The sequence below is a fragment of the Molossus molossus genome, unplaced genomic scaffold, assembly GCF_014108415.1.
Source record: "Molossus molossus isolate mMolMol1 unplaced genomic scaffold, mMolMol1.p scaffold_m16_p_17, whole genome shotgun sequence".
Taxonomy (NCBI): domain Eukaryota; kingdom Metazoa; phylum Chordata; class Mammalia; order Chiroptera; family Molossidae; genus Molossus; species Molossus molossus.
The window spans coordinates 50,038,288-50,063,330 of record NW_023425352.1 but is presented as its reverse complement, the minus strand read 5'-3'; the positions used below and the strand labels follow the sequence as shown (position 1 = coordinate 50,063,330).

The 25,043-nt window shown below is 35.5% G+C and overlaps 1 protein-coding gene across 1 annotated transcript in view; it reads right to left on the bottom strand.

The window, feature by feature from the left end:
* The window catches only part of TET1 (tet methylcytosine dioxygenase 1), a 117,373-nt gene that overhangs the window by 2,506 nt on the left and 89,824 nt on the right, over positions 1-25,043 (bottom strand). Inside the window, exons 6-10 of the mRNA XM_036265665.1 lie at positions 16,850-17,061; positions 11,493-11,643; positions 8,730-8,819; positions 7,427-7,564; positions 4,165-4,510 (exon numbers count right to left, since the gene is read on the bottom strand). Coding sequence (XP_036121558.1) covers positions 4,165-4,510; positions 7,427-7,564; positions 8,730-8,819; positions 11,493-11,643; positions 16,850-17,061 — 937 coding nt within the window. The remainder of the gene's footprint in view (positions 1-4,164; positions 4,511-7,426; positions 7,565-8,729; positions 8,820-11,492; positions 11,644-16,849; positions 17,062-25,043) is intronic.

The following is a 25,043-nucleotide window of genomic DNA, read 5'->3' as shown; positions in this document are numbered from 1 at the left end:
GAGAGATAGAAACATCAATAAGAGGGAAATATCAATTGGCTGCCTCCTGCATGCCCTCCACTGGGAATCGAATCAGCGACCTCCTGGTCCATGGGTTGATGCTTAACCACTGAACTACACCGGCTGAGCAGTATATATTACTTTAAAAATAGCATGTAGCCCTGGCTGGTTTGGCTCAGAAGTTAAAAGCATTGGCCTGCGAACCAGAGAGTCCCGGGTTCAGTTCCTGCTAAGGACATGTACCTCAGTTGCAATTCATCCCCGGCCCCAGTCAATGGGGATGGCAACCAGTCGATGTTTCTCTCTTCCTTTCCCTCTCCTCTCCTGTTCTATCTAAAGATAAATGCAAAATAAAAATAAAAATAAAAGTCCTCAGATGAGGATAAAAAATAAAATAGCATGTAAAGATGCTATCTATTGGGGAATGACACAAAGATGAAAATTATATGATTGTTAATTATAAGCAGCATGTAACCAGTAATGTGAATCTTAAAAGTAAACTTAAAAACAAATAACCTCTCTTATAAAGATCAGAAAAGTTAATACCCTCTAAGTTTGAATATCAGTATAAATTCATGTTGTATTTTTTCCTTTGGGATCCTTGGAGAAATGGCTAAGTTTAGATAATGGTGCAGGATTATGTAAATTGAGCTTGGAACATCTTATCAGAACAGAAATTATCAAAGCTAGTTGGGGTTGAAACAAAAACAATTCAGAAACCAGCTTGATAGGACAATTTAAGGATCGTTTCTTAAAAGCATTTTCAAATTTAGTGGGGAAAAACCTATTTAATATGCACTGCAATATAAACTTTTTAAAATGAGATCAAAATGATACTAAATTTTAAAAAGTTGAGCACATAAGAAGATGCTTAGGAACAAACGTGCATTCTGAAAACTGGAGATTAAGACAAATAGTTAAGCATTTACTCTTATTTCCCTGTATGAACCATACAATGGAATTAGTAAGTTATTGATAAGGGCAATATTTCTTTTTAATAGAAGATCAACGAACAAATGGAAAAAGCATGATAGACTTTGTTATTCCTAAAAAAATAAATAATACAGAATATAAATGTACCTAAAATCATTTAGGTAAAAAGCTGATAGGACACAATATAATCAGCTATGTTATATTAGGATGACAACACTTGACCCATGAATCAGGCACATTACAAAAAGATACACCATCAGACACTATGTATATCATGATGTGAAGAAACAGAAAAGTAAGATTCACAGTTGGCTCTGGCCAGTGTGCCATGGTCGGTTGGGGGTTGTCCTGAGCACTGAAAGGTCACTGTTTTGATTCGTATCAGGGCACACACCCAGTTTGCCAGCCTCATCTCCAGTAGGGAGCATGCAGGAGGCTGCTGATGGATGTTTCTCTCCCTGTCCCATGCTGTCTAAAAATCAATTAAAAAAAAAAAATTTAAAAACAAAAAAATCACAGATGGTATTCTTGCCATACTGTGTTTTTTTTTAATGAGGCTGAATTTGTCTCTATAAAAAAGTGGTTTCTGCTATTATGAAAAAAGGGAAAAGAGAGAAAAAGAGGGAAAAAAGCAAACTTTAAATGAAAAAGGTATGGGAGACATATCAACTTAATATAATGTGTGACCTTGTTTGGATACTGATTTAAACTTACTAAATGTAAAGTACAAAAAAGCAACTAGGAGACAAGTGAAGCAATTTGAACAAAGATTGGTATTAAGGCATTCTTTGACTTTTTGCTTTTTTCTTAGGCATTGTTGTTATAAAAGTTGCTGATCTTTTAGTGACACATACTGATGAATCAGTGGTTAATGGGATATGACTTCTGCAAGTTGTTATGAAAAAATTAAGGATTGTGGCCTGGTGGGAGCATATGAGGGACGTGTTATTATTCATTATATAATTTACTCACTTTGTACATTTAACAAATTGTCCATGTAAGAAAAGAACCACAACCTTATAACCATTACTTCAATCAATTCATCCACATTATAGCCAACCACAAGAATTTCTCCCCATTTTTCTGTAAATCTACTTCTTTAATTCTCACCATCACTGTTTGGAAATGAATCTGCTCTAGCAAGACCTTTAATAATAAATAGCCTTCAAATCTAAGGAGGAAATCTCAGTATTCACCTCACTTGACACAGGCACAGCAGCATTTGACATAGTCCATCACTCCTTCCTCCAAACACTGCCCTCTTGTGGTTTCAACCCTACCTCACTGGACATACCCAGTGTCTCTTGCTCATTCTTCCTCATCTCTGAAGCCTCTACTAATTGGGAATTCTCAGGATTTGGTCTTGATTAAAAAAAAAAAATTTTTTATCTCCTTGAATTTCTCTGTGATTTCATTCATTCTCATGGCTTTAAATACTATATGAAATGGACCTCCTTAATTATATCTCCAGCTTTAAACTTTTCTCAGAATTACACTTTTATTCAACTGCTTACCTAACATCTAGACTGAAACATCTGACAAAAGTGAGCTTCTAGCTTCTGATCGCCATCTATATCTTTCCAATTCAGTTCTCTACCCACTCTTCATGACATCGTGGTGATTTATCCACACTTCCAGTTTCTTCAAGACAATAACATTAGAGCAAACCTCTACATTTGGGGTGGGGGGCACATTCCAAATGTAATCAGAAATCTAGTTGACTCTACCTACCTTCAAACCATACCTAAAACCAGACATTTCCCATGCCCTCACTAGCTCCTTTGTACCAAGCTCCATTATCTCTTTCCTGAGTTGTTAGGATACCCCCTTTAAGTTCACCCTACTTTTCTATTCTCTGTCCCACTTTACTCTACTTTTAACCCAGTAACCAGAATATTAGGCTTGAGTCACATTATAGCCCTTTGCTATTCTGAAATCTCCAGTAAACTTCCTCTCATTCACAACAAAGACAAGTCTTTACAGCAATCTACAAAACCTGAGATGAACTGCTCAAATCCCCTCTTTCCTCTCTGATCTCATCTTCAACTATTCCCCTCATTTCACACTTGCTATAGCCACACTGGCCTCCTTGCTTGCATCAAGTATTCAAGGGAAATTCCTGCATCCTGAGTTTTGCATTTGCCATTTCCTCTCCCTGGAATAATATTTCTCTCAATAAAAACACTGCAGATTCTCACTAAATACTCTTAGTGAATCCTTTTGGCAACCATGTTGAAATGGAATTCTTTTACAGCACTATCTCCCCTCATTTTCCTGGCTACATTTCCGATACCTAGAACACTTCCAGGTGGTGCTCAGTAATACCTGTTGAGTAGGTACTTAAATTGATACTAAAGGTGATCAAGGAAGATTTCAAGAAAGTGATGTCATTCCAGGTATGCCAAGAAGGAGAGGTAGGGCTTCAAAATAGATGGGGATTAAAAATAAACAAAAACAGCCCAGATGGTGTGGCTCAGTGGATGAGCACTGACCCATGCACCAAGAGGTCACCGGTTTGATTCCTGGTCAGGGCACATGCCCAGGTTGTGGGCCGGATCCCCAGTGGGGGCCATGAAGGAGCCAGCCAATCAATGTTTCTATCTCTCTCTCCCTCTCTCCTCCTCTCTCTCTAAAATCGATAAAGAAAACAAAAACAAAAATCAAACATGTTGCTCCGGCCGGGTGGCTCAGTTAGTGGGGGCATCATCCCACACACCAAAAGGGTTGCACGTTGGATTCTGCTTAGGGCACATACATACCTAGGCTTTAAATTTTATTCCTAATCGGGGCTCCATCAATGTTTCTCTCTCATATCGATGTCTCTCTCTCTCTCTCACCCTCACCCTTCCTCTCTCTCTAAAATCAATAAAATCCTTGGGTGAGGAGTAAATAAAAAATAACTTTTCTTTTTTTAAGGATAAACAGGAAAAGACACTAAGAAATACAGATGGGTCACTATTTTGTTGATATTTGGTCTTGGTAAGTATGTAGAAATATATTTGGTATCTTACATATAGTTTGAACTCTAACTAAGCTATGTTAAAAATAAATGAGATATAAGAACAATTAGCTAACTTAATCAATATGTGACATAAATGGTTTCTTCCCATAATGTCTCATTCCTAAGAGAAGAGCAAAGATAAAGGAGACGAAGAATACAGTGCAAAGGAAATGCCAAACTTCTGCCAATGAAAGTGTACACAGAAAATTAGCAGGGTCCATAGGCCTCACCTAAAAGCGACAGTGATGAAGCCTTACTGTTATGTGTCGAGTTATTCTTCCGCTTGATTCGAGGGATGAATTTCTTCTCCACAGCCCTTATCTTATTCGCGAGGACCTCTGTCATCATTGCTGCTCTTTTCTTCCCAGAACGAGGAACTGGCTGAGTAAAACATGTTCTTTTTTTGCAGCGAGGTGTGAGGACCTCAATGGCCCCAGATTTGACCTTGGCTTCCATTCCTTCCCTTGAGCCAAACTCATCTGTGTCTGAAAGTTTATAAAGGGGCAGCACATGCAGCTGCTCATCTTGAGGAATAACACCCAATGAGCGATTATCTTCTCGTGTTAAAGTACAAACCTGATAGGAAGAAGACACGAAATGGAAAATATAGGTCCTGCACAGTCACCAGGATTTTTCCTACCTTCTCATTGTTGCCATTTTGCAATGGATATTCTCATTCTATTTTCAATTGGTTACTACTGGTATATTAATTTTGGATAAATGTCTTATATATCAAGCCACCCAACACTATTCAATTCTATTCACTTATCAATTATCTTTAAGCAGACCATAATTTTGAGTTGATTTCATAAGTAAATGATATTGTATATGATTATGCATTTTATAACATTTTAAATATTAAGCCTTATATCTGTTACATTCCATCTTAATTGCCTAAGTTTAAGGAACAGTTAGTGAACTGTTCACTACCTTCTTATTAAATATTATCTATTAAGAAGATATTATTTTATCCTGCACATAAACTTATTTCTTAATATTTTAATAATGTCACACTCCTTTGGGTAGAGGGAGCTTAATTATAATGAATTTTCTAATTTGCTGTGTTTTCCTCTCGGAGTTATTCACTTCTATCTATTTAGAAGTGGCATTTACAGATTTTGTTGGGGGAAGGATATTTTATTTTTATTTTTTTCAATTTTTATGAATTACAGATTTTTTTTCCTATCCTCCTTATCAGGGTGATTTTTTTTCTTTACTAAATAAATTGACAGATATTAATGAAACAAAAGAAGAAGTACAAGAGATTTCCTTTTCTAGCAGGACTTATATTCTACTTGTTTTTTAAAAAAATAACTGAAAAGTTTTATTTTGATACATTTTCTCTTTCTGCTCCCCTTTGCTTCTATTATAGTAGTTAGGAGTATATCAATAAGGTTGCTTGACTTTGATTTAGATATGAAATAGGACATCTGAAGAAAATTCTTTCTCTCAGCACTTGTCCTTTATTTTTATTCATTACAGAGAAAGGAAAATACAGAATATTTCTGAACTTTAATACCTAATAATATTTTTCTTCATAAACTATTTTTATGATAATATTCAAATGTCATTAAAGATCCATTAATAGCATATCCAACAGTTTCATTATTTTTCACTGAAAATATTCTCCTAGAAATAAGACAGCAGAAATGTTATAAGACTAGAAATGGAGAAAATGACCAGATTTGATTGCAAAGGTTGATGAAATTGGATGGATACAGATAATAAAGTCAGGTAGGCTAAAAGTTTAAATAATCTTAACATTTTCTTAATATCCATAGTCACATTTACCAGCAAGACGTGAAATACTGAACTCTTTTGAGTTCAGTATTTTAAGATTTAAGTTAATAACTTTGAAAAACTATGTTAAAATTTTGAACCTTCTAGTAAGTGATTACCTCAATCTATTTATTTGTCCATGGAGACACTAAGGAGACAAGGACTAGACATGAGGAACATAATTAGAAACAGACAGGGTGGAAGAAGAGTTGAAAGTAGAATTATGCCATGTTCTAGGTCTGAGCCTCATGCCATGAATAAGGATAGCAGTGGAGAAAAACGAGCACCGAATAATGCATGAGAGAAGCACAAGGGAAGAGGAACCAATATTTAGTTTGACTATGAACCTAACACAGCATGATTAGGTCATTCAGATAAAATGTACTAGTCAAGTGATGACAATGAACCACTCTGGCAAAGAGTCATCTGGACCTATTTATAAAATTCCAGCATTTACAAATAACACCATTCCCAAATACCATAGTCATAATCAGTGAAGAGTATTGATATGCAAAAAGTTATTTTGGCCCTGGCCAGTTTGGCTCAGCGGTTAGAGCGTCGGCCTGCGGTCCAGAGAGACCCGGGTTCAGTTCCCGCTAAGGGCATGTACCTCAGTTGCAGTTTGTCCCCGGCCCTGGTTGGGTTGTGCGGGTGGCAACTACTTGATGTGTCCCTTTCACGTCGAAGTTTCTCTCTCTCTCTCTCTCTCTCTCCCTCCAACTCTATCTGAACAAAATATCAAAAAAAAAAAAAAGTTATTTTGGCTTCTTAGTCTATGACTGACAGACTTTACTGACCAGCGAGGAATCAGATTTCAAATCACACTATTATGAGCCTGTAGCTGTGTCTTATACTGGACCAACCAAAGCAATCGGTGTATTACAAAAACAGAAACAATCACTCTTTTTAATCTCTATTTTACAAGGCGAGATAAAAATAATTATTGGAACTCATTTCCCTTATAAAAGGACTATGGAAAGATTTCCCCCTAATTTAAGTCTCTCGATTGACTTCACACTGTGGGTATGTGATTCTTTTTATACTATAAATATAGTATGCACACCTAGTAATTTTTTAATATTAATGTAACTTTATACACACAGGCATTAAGAAGCAAATGCATTAAAAAGATGATTCCCTCACAGAAACCATGAACTATAGATGGCAAAAAAAAGAAACATTAAAGCCCTGGACAGTATGGCTCTGTTGGTTGGGCATCGGCCTATGCACTTAGAGGTTGCTGGTTTGATTCAGGTCTAGAGCACATGCCCAGATTTTGGGCTTGATCCCCAGAAGGGGGCGTGCAGAAGGCAGCTGAATAATGTTTCTCATCAATATGTTTCTGTCTACCTTCCTCTCTCTCTAAAATCAATGAAAACATATATTTTTTAAAATGTGCATTCTTCAAAGAAAAAAGAAACATTAAGTTGTTTAATTTCCTAACTACCAGTTTGATAGCACAGAATTGTTGCATTTAAATAATCATGTAACTCTTACGTCCCAACATACATACCTTCAAGAATTTCAACAAAATATATGTTGAAGGCTAGTTCTATAACTTTTTTTGGAAGTGCTTCAATAATAACTTAAATTAATACAATTGATATATACATTATAGAACAGAACAATGATTCGTTACAAGTCATATTTAAAGACCTTAGCCAATCATATTGCAATAGAACTTTTAGAATCAAAAGCCACCCAGGTACATACCACAGTGCTTCCATTATTCATGTTGTGAATGTCCCTGTGGGGATGGGCACAGAAGTCTAGGCAAGCAGTCACTCCAGAGAAAGGACGACCTTCTTTGCTGCCAAGCCGACATTCTCGGGCAACATGTTCATATTCTACCTAAAAATTAAGTATAACACACAGTTTAAGAGACAGAAAGAATCACTTTCAGTAAAGAATACAAATAATTTCCTAACAAAGTTCTTAATTACAGTTTGTAATTTCTGAATCGACAGTGTAATACTGCACTGAGCATGTATAGTAACATTCAGGATAAAGATTTTGAGAATACTTGGGTAAAATGATAATTACTATGACTGAAGGCAGGGTGAAGACAATAATGACTGCTGGTGATGGACCAACAAGTAGAGGAGCCTAAATCAATCCATTAGGAAGAAAGACTAGTATAGTGCATTAATCATGTATGCATAGTTTTTGATGTGAATAATGAAAAGCTGGAATTTTGTTCATTATATCCCACAAATAAATAAGATTGTGTGGTATTTGTCTTTCTCTGATTGGCTAATTTCACTTAGCATAATACTCTCCAGGTAATTCCATGTTGTCTCAAAGGATAAGAAATCTCTCTTTCTTATAGCTGCATAGTATTCCACTGAATATATGTACCACTGCTTTTTACCCTATATACTTTCTTGATGCTGTCCTTTAAAGCACAAAATTTAAAAATATTGATGATCTATTTTTTAAATTTCATTTTTAGATTGTCTATTGCTAGTATATAGAAAGAAATACAATGATTTTGGATATTAATCTTGTATCCAAAAACCTTGCTGAACTCACTTATTAGTGTATGAGTGTGTACCTCAGTATTTTCTACATACAGGATCACATCACTTCCAACTGTAGATAGTTTTTTCTCTACATTTTTGGTCTGGATTTCTTTGACTTGCCTAATGGCTATTACTAGAATCCTCGATAATATGTTTCATAGAAGTGGTGAGATTTGACATTTTTATCTTGTTCATAGATGTCCTATCAGGTTGAGACAATTCCCTTCTACTGTTAGTTTGTTGAGTGTTTTAATTAGGAAAGAGAGTAGGATTATTTATAGACTTTTCTTCATCTATAGAGGTATCATGTGGTTTTTATCCTTTGTTCTATTAATATGGTATATCACACTGATTAATTTTTATGTGTTGAACCAATGACATATTCCTGCTTTTCAAAGTTTTATTTTTAGAAATAATCATAATTCTGTCATGCGTTTAATTCAATTACCATAATAATACTTTAAAAAAAAACAAACAAAAAAACCACAACATACCTGGTTCTGGTAAGCAACTGGAGCATACTGCTTATAAACTGGAGCTAATTGTGTGGCCAAACTCTGTAAATTCTCTTCAAGGTTTTTTTCCTGTAGGAAAAGATAGTCCATAAAGATTATTTCACAAAGATATGAGTTTAAGGTTATAAAAATGATATGTAGTTGTTGCATAGTTCATCCTTACCCCGATGAAAGAGCTACCATAGAAAGTAACATGGATTAAAAAAACAAAAAACTATATTATTAGTGATTGTTATGCTTTAGTCTTTTGAAATTAAAATTCTATGTTATAAGCTAATTAGAAATCTAAATGGTGTTAGAGTTAAGTTGCAAAACTGCTCTTATTGCTAAAAATGAGAACCCTACTTTATGGTACTGGGCACTTTAGGTAAAGGAAGACAAAGTTGTTGCTGGCAAAGGGAGATGTTGAAGCAAAGAATTCTGACACAATTCAACAACTTTCAATAACACATAGGAAGAGCAATACACATACGGCACATATCATGTAGCAGATCCTATGTTAAGAGCTTCTAATAGAATAAGCAGGCAACTGGTTTTCTAAAATAAGTGATTTCTTTTTTACACCACAATGGCTACAAATTGAGGAAGATTTGGTGGGACTGTGAGGAACCTTAACACCATTATTAAGAATCTGGATTGCTACTAATAATAGTAATTGTATCACTGTCCTTAAAACCCTTCAATGATCTTCCAAAATTTTGGCATGGCTAATAAGGACTTTGAGTGCACCTCAGTCTCCTTTGTCTGCTGGGGTTCATACTAGCCTTCTCTCAGTTTCTGTAATGAGCAATGCTTCATCCTGTATTATAAATACTATATAAATGTTACACATGATCAGTAATAACCATAAGCAAAAACTGATCTCACACTTTTAAAAAAACTTTTTTTTCTTTACTGATTTTAGAGAGAGAGGAAGGGAGAGGGAGAGAGAGAGAGAAACATTGATGAGAGAGAACATTGACTGGCCACCTCCTGCATGTCCCCGACTGGGGACTGGGCCCACAACCGGGGCATGTGTCCTGACCAGGAATCGAACCTGCGACCTCTTGGTGCATGGTTTGACGCTCAACCATTGAGCCACACCAGCTAGGCTGATCTCACACTTTTAACACTATATAACAGTATTATTGTCATAGAATAAAAATTTAAGTCATGTTAATATTATTAATATATTTACATGCTAACAGTTTTAAAATATAATATTTGGAAAGAAAACTCAACTGGTCAATTTTAAGGAAGAACTGATGTCACATTTACAAGTGTTCTAATCTTTGAACATAGTAACTTTACATTATCAACAATTTTGTATGTCCATTAGTAATTTTTCATAGTTTTCCCCCTAACAGTTTAACATATTTCTTATTAGACTTCTATGGTACTCTACCTGCAAAATGATAATTCAATCTCTTGAATCTTTTATTTATTTAATTGCAATAGATGGGAATGCTAGGAAATGCTAAATAATTTTAATTACCTCTTTAAAGGGATCATTGTTTATTTAATTCTAAGCTTTTTGGAAAGATGTTATAGTCAGTGTATTATAGATACAGTTGGATTAAGTCCTGCTGTTTTCTTTTCTATTTATCCTCAATTCCATCGATTTCATGTAAACTCTCTTTGCTGATTTATGGATGGATTCTTTGCTTTTTAATCCTACTGCGTGCACAGGCACGCAGGTGCACACACACACACACACACACACACACACACATATACACAGTTGGTTCAAAGCTACAAATTCTATTTTTATTCATCTAAAAAAATTTTAAACATGCACTTTTTCAAATACATTTTTCTGACATCTAGAGCAGTGTTTATCAAGCTGTGGGCCATGGCTAATTAGTGGGACATGAAATCAGTTTAGTAGGTCAAAACTAGCATTAAAAAAACAATTTTATTAAATAGATTATGCTGAATCATAGAGATACTTAGCAATAACTCTATTAGATATTAAGTTTTAATTTTAAAAATATTTCCTTTTTTACATATAGTAAGGCTAAGCTTTCTTTTTCTGATAGTTTTGTTTTAATTATTTACTTGTACGTACCTATCTGTATAGAGGAGTTTGTAACATAAAATGTTTTTTTACTTTTGGTCACAGCTCAAAGTTTGAAAAACACTGATCTTAGAGTTAATCACTATCTAAATCCTTCCCGCTCCAAACAAAGCATAAAACATCACCACACTTAGTTCTTGTAGGTGCCCCACCCCCTCCCACTGAGTTGTTAAGAGAATGGAATTAATACTTATAGGTTGTTATTTTTAATTTTAAAAATGTAAGTACTCGACTTATTTAAACTTAACAGTAAGGTTGACTAATTTCTTTGCTCACCATGGCCTCGTGTCCCGGACAGATTGCTTCCGGTTTCACGTATCTTCTTTCTGGAATACGTCCTTTAGTAATTCTTTCATAGAAGCTCTGTGGGTAGTAAACTTTCTGAGTCTTTGAAATGTTGGCAAATGGTTTTATTTATTCTTCCTACTTCAGCTGGGTGTAAAATTCTAGGTTCTTTTAACAATAATTTTCTCTGGGGTTAGGGGAGGAGGAGGGAGCCAGGGACAACTGGAATTTAAGTTGATAGTTAAAGACTTAACCTAATTTATTTAGAATTTAATTTATTTATATAAATATATGTTTTATGGCTTTTCCACTACTTTTAATATGTACATTTTTTACTATTTATTTTGAAGAAATGTATTTATATATTCATTGTGTAATTAAAAAGTTAAAAGGACACTTACATGCAGGGGAGAGCTTGGATCAATTCTAAATCTTCTAGGGCTTGGGCTTCTACCAAATTTGCAGCCATTGAAATACATACTCCATGAACAGCCAAAAGAGAATGAAGCTCCACAAGTCTCTGGATCAATTCCTTGACATGTACAGGTACGACTGTAAGATGGTAATTGCAAGGCAATGAACTGATATGACAAAGCAGGACAATACCTCAGACAGAACATTTCAAGATGATATAACTTTAGAAGGATAGATGGCTAATAAACTGATTTTAACACTCTCTTACTAATTATTATATCTAAAGTACTATTAATAACACAAAGCTAACTGCACATGAATATAACTACATTTTTAACTAAAATGTTTGTTCAAGATTGTGAAAGCAAATAAATGGTAGTGAATTATACAGATCTGAAATATCCATAACCTTGTTTGATTTGGAGATGGTCAAAGCAGGGGAATACAAAGGGCCTGGATTTTACATTCTAGATTCATTCCCTATCAAATGAAAACTAGAACATCTCATGATCTCTCAGGATTTTAACTCCTCCATCTATAAAATAACATCTATATAATCCTGTGAGGACTAAAAAGGATAGTATATATTGTATTTGAAATCATTTTATCAATGTAAAAGAAAGCCTTTATGAATGTCACAAAAGAATAAAAATGAGTTGAAAGTCTGTTTCATTAGGTAACTTGGTAATTTTATCCCTCTGGGGCCATTTCTGAAACCCTGAAATACATTCTATACTAAGGACAACAATGACTGGAAGACACATACAAATATATGAAACCAGGAAAGTAACATACACTCTGTGGTTCCTATTTGCATAATGCTTGAAACTTGAAATACTATATAAGTACTACTTATAATGCCTTAAAAATATAAACAATATAGCCCTGGCCAGTTTGGCTCAGCGGTCAGATCGTCAGTCCCAAGACCAGAGTTGTAGGTTTGATTCCGGTTAAGGGCATGTACCACAGTAGCGGTTCAGTCCCCAGCCCTGGTCGGGGTCATACGGGAGGCAACCAATCCATGTGTCTTTCTCACACTGATGTCTCTCTCTCCCCCCAACCTCCCTCCCACTGTACCTGAAGATAAATGGGAAAATATCCTCAGGTGAAGATTAAAATATATATATATATGTAAGTATGTATGTATAAAGAGTATGGAAACTAGTGGAAACTAGACTTTTGGAGATGACCACACAACAGAGTATGCAGATATCAAATTATAATGGTATCAAATTACACCTGAAATTTATGTTACTAGCCAGTTACCTCAATTAAAAAAATAAAGTAGTCTGACTCCAAGGGACTAGCGGCTGTGGGTGGGGGGAAGTGAGGGACATAAAAAATAAAAATAGCCCTGGCCAGTTTGGCTCAGCAGTTAGAGCGTTGGCCCACGGCCAGAGAGTCCCGGGTTCGGTTCCGGCTGAGGGCCCGTACCTCGGTTGCAGTTTATTCCCGGCCCTGGTTGGGGTTGTGTGGGTGGCAACCACTCCATGCGTCTCTCTCACATTGATTTTTCTCTCTTCCTCCCTCTCTACCTCCTGCTCTATCTGAAGATAAATGCAAAAATGTCCTCAAGTGAGGATAAAAAAATATATAATAATAAAATAAAAATAAATGAAAATAAACACACTTAAAAACAACAGTAAATAAAAAGAATATAAATTTAGAGATTAAAATGTTTAATTGGAAACATTGGGAAAAAGCCTGATATAGCATGGAATACAAAAAAAAAAAACACATACTAAAAGGATCCCTCAAGATTCCATGAAGAGCCCTAGCCAGTTTGCCTCAGCAAATGGAGAATCAGCTGGTGTACTTAAGGGTCATGGGTTTGATGCCTGATCAAGGATTGCGCGTTTGATCCCTGTCCTGATCAAAGTCAATGTGTCTCTCTCACATGAATGCTTCTCTCTCTCTCTCACCTTCCCTCCATCCCACTCTATCTAAAAATACTAGTGGAAATATATCTTTGGGTGAGGATTAACAACAACAAAAAGATAATATGAATAAAAAAAGGGAGGAGAAAAATAGTAATAAAAGTAGTCTCACTTCCTCAAAATCTTATAAAAACAAAAAGTATGCTTTAAAGGGGCAAAATATGACAACAACTTGGTAAGGAAAAAAGGTAGGATGCAAATGGGATCAAAGGAGTTAATTAGAAATTGCAGAGGAAATTAAAGTTACCAAAAAACAAATAGAAAATAATTGGTTTATGTTTTTGAAATAATACATGAAAAAGAGAGAAAAATAGAATTTAACTATTGACAGTTATTTACAAATTAAAAACAGAGGAAATGTGAAAGGTCAAAGACCTAAAAGAGCTTCTGCAGAATATCGTAGTCAACATCACCGAAATTGGAAAAACTGACTTATTGTTCCTAATTTTATGGATTAAGTATAGTTTTCCTGCCAGTAATGCCTGATATGAACTAAATCAGGCAGGAACAATCAGACGGGCCAAATGGAGCAATAGTCTTCAAAATTAACTCACTCCCTTTAAAAATGGCAACGTCATGCAATATGAAGAACTGAGATTAAAGGATTAAGAGTCCAAAACACAAAACACCACAAACTATCCAATGTGGGATAGGGAAAAATTACTATAAAGAATATTATAGGGTCACCCTGGCCGGTTTGGCTCAAGGATTATAGAGTCAGCCTGGAGACAAAGAGTCACAGATTCAATTCTTGGTCAAGAGGATGTATCTCAGTTGTGGGTTTGATCCCTGGCCTGGATTAGGGTCCTGCGACAGGTAACCAATCTATGTCTGTCTGTCTGTCTGTCTCTCTCTCTCTCTCTCTCTCCTCCCCCCCTCCCACTCTATGTGAACAAAAATGGAAAAAATTTCAATGGAAAGATATCCTCAGGTAAGGATTAAAAAAACAAACAAGAATACTATCGGAAAATATAATATTTGAATATGAACTACAGAGTAGATATTTTTATCAAATTTTTGTGATTGATCATTGTACTGTGGTTATATAATAGAATGTCTTGGAAAATACCCTCTAGAGTATTATTTAGTGGGAAGATATAAAGCATGCAACTAGCTCACAAATTTAAAAAAAATATATATGTATGTATATATATATATCAGGAATAATATACATGAATATAAGGTGTGTTTTTGTGTGCCTATGTGTATAAGTACAAATGTACAAATTATTAAAAATTATGTAACATAGGTAACGCATGTATAAGAGTTCATTGAAGTATTCTTACATATTTTCTGTAAATATAATTTTTAAAAAAATGCTAGATCAATATTGGGTGAAATACAATTATTGGATTCTTGAGAAGATTAAATAAGACAATATATGTGTATCCTGTAGAACTGTATCTTCATATAAGAAGTACATTTTTGTACATCTACATAAAATAATTAGCAGACATTAAAAATGATTTACACACACTTGTTGCCATTGAAAAGATAAAAAATATATAATGAAATGGTCCTGGCCGGTTTGGCTCAGCAGTCAGAGCATCAACCTACAGAGCATAGAGTCATGGGTTTGATTCTGGTCAAAGGCACATCCCCTACCCTGGTCAGGGTCATGTGGGAGGCAAACCAATCAATCTCTCTCTCTCATATCGAAGTTTTTCTCTCTCTCTCTCCCTCCTAATCTGAAAATCTATGGACAAAAATATACTCAGGTGAGTATATAAAACAAAATGAAAATATTATAAACATAAATGAACGTTCTGGAAGATTAATTAATCTTGTGTAGGGATTAGAGGGAACGATATATTTGTTACATTTTATATAATGACATTTCTTTTTATAAAAGAGAGACCTGTTTGAGAAAAACTACATAAAATACTCTCGAAGGAAATACAAGTAAACTTGAACAAATGAAAAGAAAAACCATGTTATGAAATAGGAAGATGCAATATCATAAAGATGTCCATTTATTATAATTTAATGCAACCCCTTTGCCTTAAAACTACACAGTTGATTATAAAGTTTATTTGGAAGCACAAAGAAAAAAAGAATAACAAAGAAAGTGTTGAAAAAGAATATGAATGGCCAGCTAGCCCTAGAAAATATTAAAATATATTATAAAGCCTCTATAATTTAAGAAATGTGGTACTCAGTACCTGAAAAGGCAGGACAATAATACAGAATTCAAGTACAAGAGAAGATTCAATTACAAAGATAATTTTTGTATACAGTTACGAAGCATTTCAAATCAAGGAGAAAAGGAATAATTTTTAGAAAATTGGGATAAATGGGAAAAAAAAGTAAAAATGAATCTCTTCTTCCTGCTATTGACCAGCATAAAATTTAAATACATCAGAAATGTATGTTTTTAAATATATGATTTCAACAAGTTCTAAAAGAAAACATAGGTGAAGTACTCTAATAACTTGAGAGGTAGAAAAATGTCTTTAAATACCATTCAAAATTGAGACATAAATAAGGTTAAAGATGGATTTAAAAAAGAAACGTTTTGCAAAAGATGACATACCATAAGTAAAAAGTCAAGTAGCAAACTGTCAAAAGCATTCAGAAATTATATCATAAAGAGTTTACAGTCCCAATATGTAAAAGTAGATTTTTGTAAAGTGAACAACTCTTTAGAAATAGGGGCTGGGATAATTATCAGATGGTTGACCAAAAAAACAAAAATAATGGCAAGTAAGACTTAAGCATATGAAAACATTCTCCCACACATATGAAAAATGCAAAATCAAAAGTAAACTGAGCACAGCTGGTATGGGTCGGTGGACTGAGTGCCCTCACATGAACTGAGAGGTCCCAGTTCGATTCCCAGTTAGGGCACATGACCAGGTTGCAGGCTCAATCGCCAGTGGGGGGCATGCAGGAGACAGCCAATTGATGTTTCTCCCTCACATCAATGTTTCTATCTCTCCCTCTCCTCTTAAAAAAACAAACAAACAAACAAAAAAAATTTTAAAAAAGTAAGCTGGTGTAATTTATCACCTATTAAATGGGCAAACACTCAAATGTGACATATTCATGGACAAAAAAATTGTAGGAAACAGGTATTTTCTTACATTGCTGGAGGAAATGCAAAGTGGTACAATTCCCTGTGGAGTATGCTTTTCCTTTGTGGAAAAATCCCTCTGCTCCAGATTATTGGGGTGAGTGGGATCAGGCATCAAAGAAAGAAGCAATAAAAGAATATCCTAACAGAATATTCTAAAATGGTCTTAACTCACTACAAAATCATGTCTCTCTTTAAAGAAAGGATCACTCATTTTAATTGCACAATCTCTAAAATCTTGTTCTCCCATATATATAGTTCTTAATTAATTAACAATTTAACATTATATAATAGAGGTCTGAATGTCAAAACAGTACAAAACAGATATGATTACTTTTCATTGAGAGTGCATCTTCGGTCTGTGGGATGACCATTGTATGACTTTAGATTTTCGGTAAGCTCCGTATACAATCTGTCTGCCATGGGAAGAGGAATGCCATCCCATACCATGATGAGCACCACCATCACGGCTGTTGGGCAGTGGTGACCTGTACGCTGCCGAACCAAACAAAGAACTTTCTCTTCATCACTGCTTCTTCTTAAAACCTGCAAAAGCAGAATGTATTCATTTATGGAAAAAAAGAAACCTAAAGTCAAATACAATGTATATTGCATTGAAAGCTCTGTAATATTGCATTTCGTTTTTAAAATTACTATTTCTCAAAGGGTTGAAGCATTTGAGAACCTTCAGCTGTCAAACTAGCTTCCTGCATGTAACTCATCATAGAGTACACCCCAGGTTACTTGACTAACAAACAGGCAGAAGAGAAATCTGTGGGTTTTGGTTATTGTTCGTAAAAGTAGACCAAAGAAGTCTGTGTTTATTTTACTGTTGATACAGTTTTGCAAAAGAGGTAACAGATGATCCTGTGGGAAAGAGCCTATCTAACTGCTCTTACACACATGTCACAACAGGACAAATCTAGCTAGATGAAAATAATCAAGGACTCCCAACGTTAAAAATAAACTTGAGCAATCAAAGTTAGCATCTGAAGAAAGTTATGGATCTTTACCTTGAGTGAATGGTTTACTAAATAGAGTAATTAATACATAAAGCAATGTTCCTTCGATTCCTGTGATTTTTTTCAACACCATCACCAGGATTTATTCTATCCATTTTATCATAAGATTAAAACTGACATGGTCAATGTAAAACACGACAATCAATTTTGAATATTTATCCATTTAACTTACACTACATAACACTCATAGGGTGTTAAAATGGCTTCAAAGGTATTTAAAAAACTGCTCAGTGGTCCTAGTGTTATAAACAAATTTCATAAAAATATAAACACAACATGAAATCATTCCACTCTGTTTAAAACTCCCTCCACGTATTAGAAATTTATAACAGAGACTGATCACATCAAACAGTACATAATCAGTAACTGATAAAACTACCCAGCTCTGTGACCAAAATGGAGCAACAAATAGCATAATATTCCATTTTTGTTGCTATATAACATAAACTTGAGATGAAACTTCTTAAGATGTTAGTTACCCAATATCATTTTCTTCTGTCACTCCAGATGGTTAACAATCATTGCTACCAACGCATCCCTTGAGTAGAGTTGGTTTTAGGACCTTCCCCCTAAACACAATTATTTATATTAAAATGTTTTTCTACACGTATATGTCCTTTACAGCCAAATAATACATTTCCTTTCAAAAATGCTTAAATACAAAATGATATGTACTGTAGCAAACAAAATTATACCAGAAAATTTCAAGTCGTCAAGACTACAACAAAGCTATATTGATCCATTCTTCATATGGAAAATGCTAAAATGCTACTTATTCATGGTATTTGCGCTTTAGCCAGACTTTTTTTTTTCAAATTTCCTTCAGTAAACAACAGAAAATTAAGCATAAGAGTCTCTAAATTCAGATCTAGATTTAATAAATTGCTTAAATATTACTATGACATAGATATTCCGGTCTATCCAAAATTCAAATATGAAATGTTCCATTCCAAATGTGATATTAGGAGGTGGGACCTTTGGGAGGTGGGCAGGTCATCGGTGGAAAGCCTTCATGAGTAGGATTAGGGTTCTTATGAAGAGACCCCAGAGATTCCCAACTGCTTCCACCACGTGAATACACAAAGGGAGCCCTAAATAGACCATGCCGACACCCTGATTTCAGACATCCAAACCCCACAACTGAGACAAATAAATTTCTACTGTTTATGATATATCCAGTCTGGTGGTTTTTTTTCCATAGCAGTCAAAATGGAGTAAAGGAGCTGTAAAAGACCTCTGAAAACTATAAATATATTATTGAAAGAAATTAAAGAATGGAGAGAGATATCATAATCATAGAATAGTCACTATTATAATGATGTTAATTTTGATGCAATCCTAATCAAAACCCTATCAGTTTGTTTTGGTTTGGGTTAAAATTAACAAACTTGTTTATAAAAAAATGCCAAGGAACTCGGCAACTGAGGCACAGTGGTTGAGCGACAAGCCATCTACTAAGAGGTCGCCGTTTCAATTCCAGATCAAGGCAAACGCCCAGCCGATGTTTCTATCTCTTGCTCCCTCTCCCTTTCTCTCTCTAAAAAAATCAATGAAACATATTTTTTTAAATGCAAAGAACCAAGAACCAAGAACCAAACAAACAAAAAACAACACAGAGATAGTGATTAACCAGATATTAAGATCTATTATAAAGCTATAGTAATTAGTTACTTTCAAATTGGTGCAATGACAGATGAAGAGATTAATGGAATAGAATAGAGAGTTCAGGAGATCCATATAAAAATGACCAACGGCCCTGGCCGGTTTGGCTCAGTGGTTAGAGCATCGGCCTGCGGTCCAGAGAGACTGGGGTTTGGTTCCCGCTAAGGGCGCGTACCTCGGTTGCAGTCTATCTCCGGCCCTGGTTGGTCATACGGGTGGCAGCCACTCGATGTGTCCCTTTCATGTTGATGTTTCTCTCTCTCTCTCTCTCTCTCTCTCTCTCCCACTCTATCTGAACAAAAAAATGGAAAAATGTCCTTGGGTGAGGATTAAAAAAAAAAATGACCACTTGACTTATGATAAAGTTGACAATGCAGTACAATGCAAAAATTCTTCTCAATAAATGGTACTGTGTAGATATCCATATGGGGAAAAAAAATGAATTTTGATTCCCTACTTCACACGAGTAACTTGAGTTATATTGTAGATCTAAAAATGAAAGATAAAACTAGGTTTTTAGAACAAAACATCTTTGTAGCCCAGGAGCAGCTAAAACATTTTAAAATAGATTATCAAATATACTAATTATAAAGGAAAAAGTTAAGTAGTTGGATTATATTAAAATTAAGAATGTCTGGTAATAAAAACAGGTGAGAGCATTGGCCTGCGGACCACAGAGTCCTCACAACCTGGCATGTGCCCTGACAGGGAATCAAAACAGTGAACTCTTGGTGCGTGGGTCAATGCTCAACCACTGAGCTACACGAGCAGGACCAGAACAGAACTTTTTAAAAAATATTTTTTAATTGATATTTTAGAGAGAGCGAAAGGGAGAGAGAGATAGAAACATCAGTCAGCTAACTCCTGCATGTCCCCTTCTGGGCATCGAGCTTGAAATCTGGACATATGCCTTGACTGGGAACTGAACCGGGACCTCTCAGTCCATGGGATGATACTCAATCCACTGAATCACACCACCAGAACAGAAGAGAACTGTTATCATTCATCAGTACGAATTGTTATATAGGTGTGGAATAAAACAATTATTGAATTCCAATGAACCCTAAAAAAGCACAGCCCAAGAACACATCAGTGTTAGCAAATGACACTTCCATTTGTCAAAACTGATTCAACTGAGAAAGAAAACATAATTGACTATCTAAACCTTTTTACTGAATGACAAGTTTTTAAGCCACTTAGGCATTCCATGACAATTTATTTCATTGTAAAGTTTGAATTTTAAAAATGTGATAAACAACAAATAAATGTAAACAAGTGATCTTGGATTGAATTCTGAATCAAGATGAAAATGTTTTCTTTTTCCATAAAGAATATTATTGGATATAAAACCTAAAGATTAGCCCGGCTGGTGTGGCTCAATAGACTGTGTTGTCAGGGCATATGCCCAGGTTTCAGGCTAGATCCCTACTCCGTGGGGGGCATGCAGAAGGCAGCTGATTCATGTCTGCCTCACGTGGATGTTTCTATCTCTCTCTCCCTTTCTCTCAAAATAAATAAATAAAAACATATTAAAAAATGTTTTTATCCTAAAGACTAGATAATTTTGTACCAGGATTGATATAAGACCAGACCTAAACCAAAGAACTTATATTCATATCCCATGGACGCAGACAATAGTGTGATGAAGGCTAGGATGGGGATGAGTAAGAAGAATGGGGGACATATGTAATACTGTCAATAGTAAATATATTTTAAGCATTGAATATATATTATCATTTGCACTAATGGGGAAATATTAGCAATGCAGCTTTTTATTGTAATATTGGGGGGGCATTCAGTAGCCACACACACTCCCATTTATCCATAGTTTCAGTTACCTGTGGTCAACTGCAGTCTAAATTATTAAATGAAAAATTCCAGAAATAAACAGTTCATAAGTTTTAAATTGCACACCATTTTGAGAAGCATGATGAAGTCTCACACTCTCCTGTTCAATCCAGCGTGGGTCGTGAGTCATTCCTTTGCCCAGCGTATCCAGGCGGTATATGCTCCCTGCCCATCAAGTCTCTTGGTAGCTATCTCGGTAGTGTAGTGCTTGTGTTCTAATAATCCTTATTTTACTTAATAATGGGCCCAAAGAGCAAGAGTAGTGTTGCTAACAATTCAAATATGATAAAGGGAAGCACTAAAGTGCTATCTGTTAAGTGAAAAGGTATGTATATATAGGGAAAAACATAGTATATATAGGATTCAGTACTGTCTCAGGTTTCAGGTATCCACTAGATCTTGGACGATATCACTCATGAATAAGGGGGGACTATTGTAAGGTGTTCCTATGAATAACAGTGCAAAATAGGGCCAGACTCTGTATTATAAGAATAGGAAGGCTTCATGGTGGACACCCTTCTCAAAAGACTAAAAAAAAGAATTCGCCATCAGAGAAAAGATAGTATAAAATGCTTCCTTTATTTTCAAGATAAAGCTCAAGAATTAATGGTGCCCAGAGCTGTTCCTAGGCCCTCAGCTCCAAAGATTATCCTTGGTTTCCTCCACGCTACCTCTACATGCCATTCTCAAGCTCACATGTCACTGGATTTCAGAGTAACTATAGTACATTGGTAACTGCTTAAGGCGTGGCCATGAATAAGCTCACCTAAGAAGGCATGTCAAAGACTGGCGGCCTGAGTGATAGGGGAAAGCTGTGTTACTGGAAACAGGAATGAGCTTCCCGTAAGACACAGTATATACCAATACTTTTAGCTGCTGAAGAAAAGATTATGAGGACCCTGAAATTCCTTTGGCAGTTAAGGTGTTGGTGACCCTTGGGATAGCACTTTCAGAAGAGGGGTGGAGAAAGATAGATTAGGAAAAAATTTCCTGGCATTTCTATGACAGAGTCCCCGTATCCAGAGTTACAAAGTATTCTGCTTCAATAGCCAATATTTGAATGATTCTGAAAGTATATTCTAAACTATTTCTGATAGCCTGGTCTAGACGGGACAACCTACTTAAATTTCCCACAGAAGCTCTTAAGGCAGGTTGAGACCAGGATCAAGAGCAATATAACCTGGGACATTCTAAATAACATCTGGCCGCATAGTGAAGTTAGGGCCATTTATTACAAAGCGTATAAAAACTGGTGGAGGCTCAATTGCTTGGGCGACATCCCGAACACCAAAAGCTCCTTGCTTAGATTCCTGGTCCAGGACACATACTGGGTTGCTGGCTTGATCCCCAATACGGGGCATGCAGGAGGTAGTCAATTCATGTTCTGTTGTCACATGGATATTTTTTTCTCTCTCTCATCCTCTCCCTTCCTTTCTCTCTCTAAAAAAATCAATAAAAATATTTTTTAAAAACTGGTGGAGAGAGAATCAGTGGGGGAAAAAGAAAAACATCTGTAACAAAAATAAATTTATTTAAAAAAACTAGTGGAGAGATTAGACTATTCTGAGAAATAGTTATTGTTGTAATTTACATGAGGGCAAATATAGGTAACAGTACTTTTATATTTTTTGTGCATAGAAAGAAGAAACTCAAAGACCAAAAGAGGTTTCAGACTACTATAGCAGATAAATTTGGCTTCTAGTCATAGTATATTTATATAGGCAACAGAAAAACAAAGTATTTAAACATTGCTTTAATGTTTTCTAATTCTCCCACTCCTCAAAATCAGAGAACGTTCGATGTATACAGAACATACTATTCATAATGTCAATGAATGCTGAGCCACATATTCCATTTCAGTATATAAGGAGGAGCAAAAAAGCTCCTGAGTATATTCTGTTCCCAAACAATCTCATGTTTATTTAATCTAATTTTCTTAAAATTTAGAAAGTTGAAGAATAATCAGATTTTACCACAAGTAACACTGACCTTGTCTTGTCATTCTTCTGCTTAACATGCTTCAGGGGCTGACCTTTTTTTTTTTTTTAAGTTCTAATATCCTCTTAGTTTGTGTAAACGCCAAATTATTGAACATTATTAGCTCAGAGGATAAATTTAAGATAAGATTTATAACATTTGAAAGTAGATTTTTAATATTTAATTTTAATTTAATATAGGACTTTAGTATTCAGCTCAGATACTTTAATTTTGAGATTTCATTTAAAGTTAAATCCAATAAAAATTTAATGCAATGATAAAAACCATATATTGTTTTTATTTAAAAGCTACTAAAACAGTCCTTATAAAACAATCTTAGTTTTAAAGATGCCAAGGTGAATAAGGTTCTGCACCAGTGCTACAAACAACCGGGGCCTTGCAGAAGGAATAGGTTAAAATCACAGCTAGGAGCAACACTGATATCAAGTGTGGAATATATTGCCAAAGGGATCACTGCTGAGTTTATAAATAATAATGTGAAAAGCAAAGTAAAGTTTTCAAAAAAAATGATAGTGACAACAAAAAAATGAAACAAACAAAACCCCACCCACTGATTAAGGTTATTTAAAGCTACCAATACATATTATTATAAAAAAATGAACTTCATTCTTTGTGGGTAAAGATTTATTTCTTGATCTGGGTGGTAGTTACATGGGTGTGTTCTCTTTGAAAAATGTCACTGAACTGAACATTTATGACTTGTGTACTCTTCTTTGTTTATATTAGGGTTGAATAAACAGTTCCTTTAAAATAAACTCTGAGTAAACAGACATAAATGTAGTTTTAACAGTATGTTAGTAAACAATAGGCTTGAGAAAAGAAAAATGTTTTATCAAAAAAACAGGCAATGAGCCCTGGCCGGTTTGGCTCAGCGGTTAGAGCATCGGCCTGCGGTCCAGAGAGACCCAGGTTCAGTTCCCGCTAAGGGCACATACCTCGGTTGTAGTTTGTCCCCGGACCTGGTTGGTCATGCGGGTGGCAGCCACTTGATGTGTCCCTTTCACATCGATGTTTCCCTCTCTCTCTCTTCCTCTCTCTCCCTCCCACTCTACCTGAACAAAAAAATGGAAAAAATGTCCTTGGGTGAGGATTAAAAAAAAAACAAAAAACAGACAATGAAAAATGTAAGTCAGTTTAACATCACTGCCACCATCAACTTGGCTTTTGCCTACTTTTCATCACTGAAGCATAAAATGACTTTCTTGTATCAGCAAGATGCCACAGGCAACAAACAAAACAAGTTAACCAGGACACCAGGCTACTCCCTTTATTACGCTGACATGGTAAAAAGAGGTGCTGAATTTGGGCACAGAAATAAGTAGCACCATGGTATAGGCCAAAGACAACCAAGTCAGGTATAAGGCAGACCCTTGGAACAAAGGAAACAAAAAAAACGGAAGTCTTTGAAGATTATATAATTGTATAAACCAAGATAGTTGAAACTTTTTGGATACTTTGGCTTCCTTTACACCTCACCGTAAAACTCTGGTCAACATCTGACCAGAGCAGGCAAGGACAAAGTATACTGACTAGTATATAATACTACAGAGGGTACCTATCAATTGGTGTCTGCTGTGAACTGCTCTGGCATAGCAGCCATCTGGGCAGCCTGTTTGAATTCTCCCTGTTCCGGCCATTGCTCCAAAGACTCATTTGTAGAGAAGAGAGTAGTATAGGGAGTTAACAGAGCATAGTGTATGCAAGAAACTGTATCACACTTTCCCCAAATTCTGAGTAATATGATAACTAGTCCCTGACAACATACAAAGTGAAAGCAAAAAAGAAGAGTATAGCCCTAAACAGAGCTGTCCAGTAGTTAGAGCATCAATTGGTGCACTGAGGAGTCTTGGGTTCGACTCCTGATCAAGGGCAAGTACCTGGTTTGCAGGTTTTATCCCCAGCTCTGCTCGGGGCATGTGCAGGAGGCAACCAATATATATGTCTCTCTCATATAATGTTTCTCTCTCTCCTTTCTTCCCTCCCTCTCCCCCTTCCATT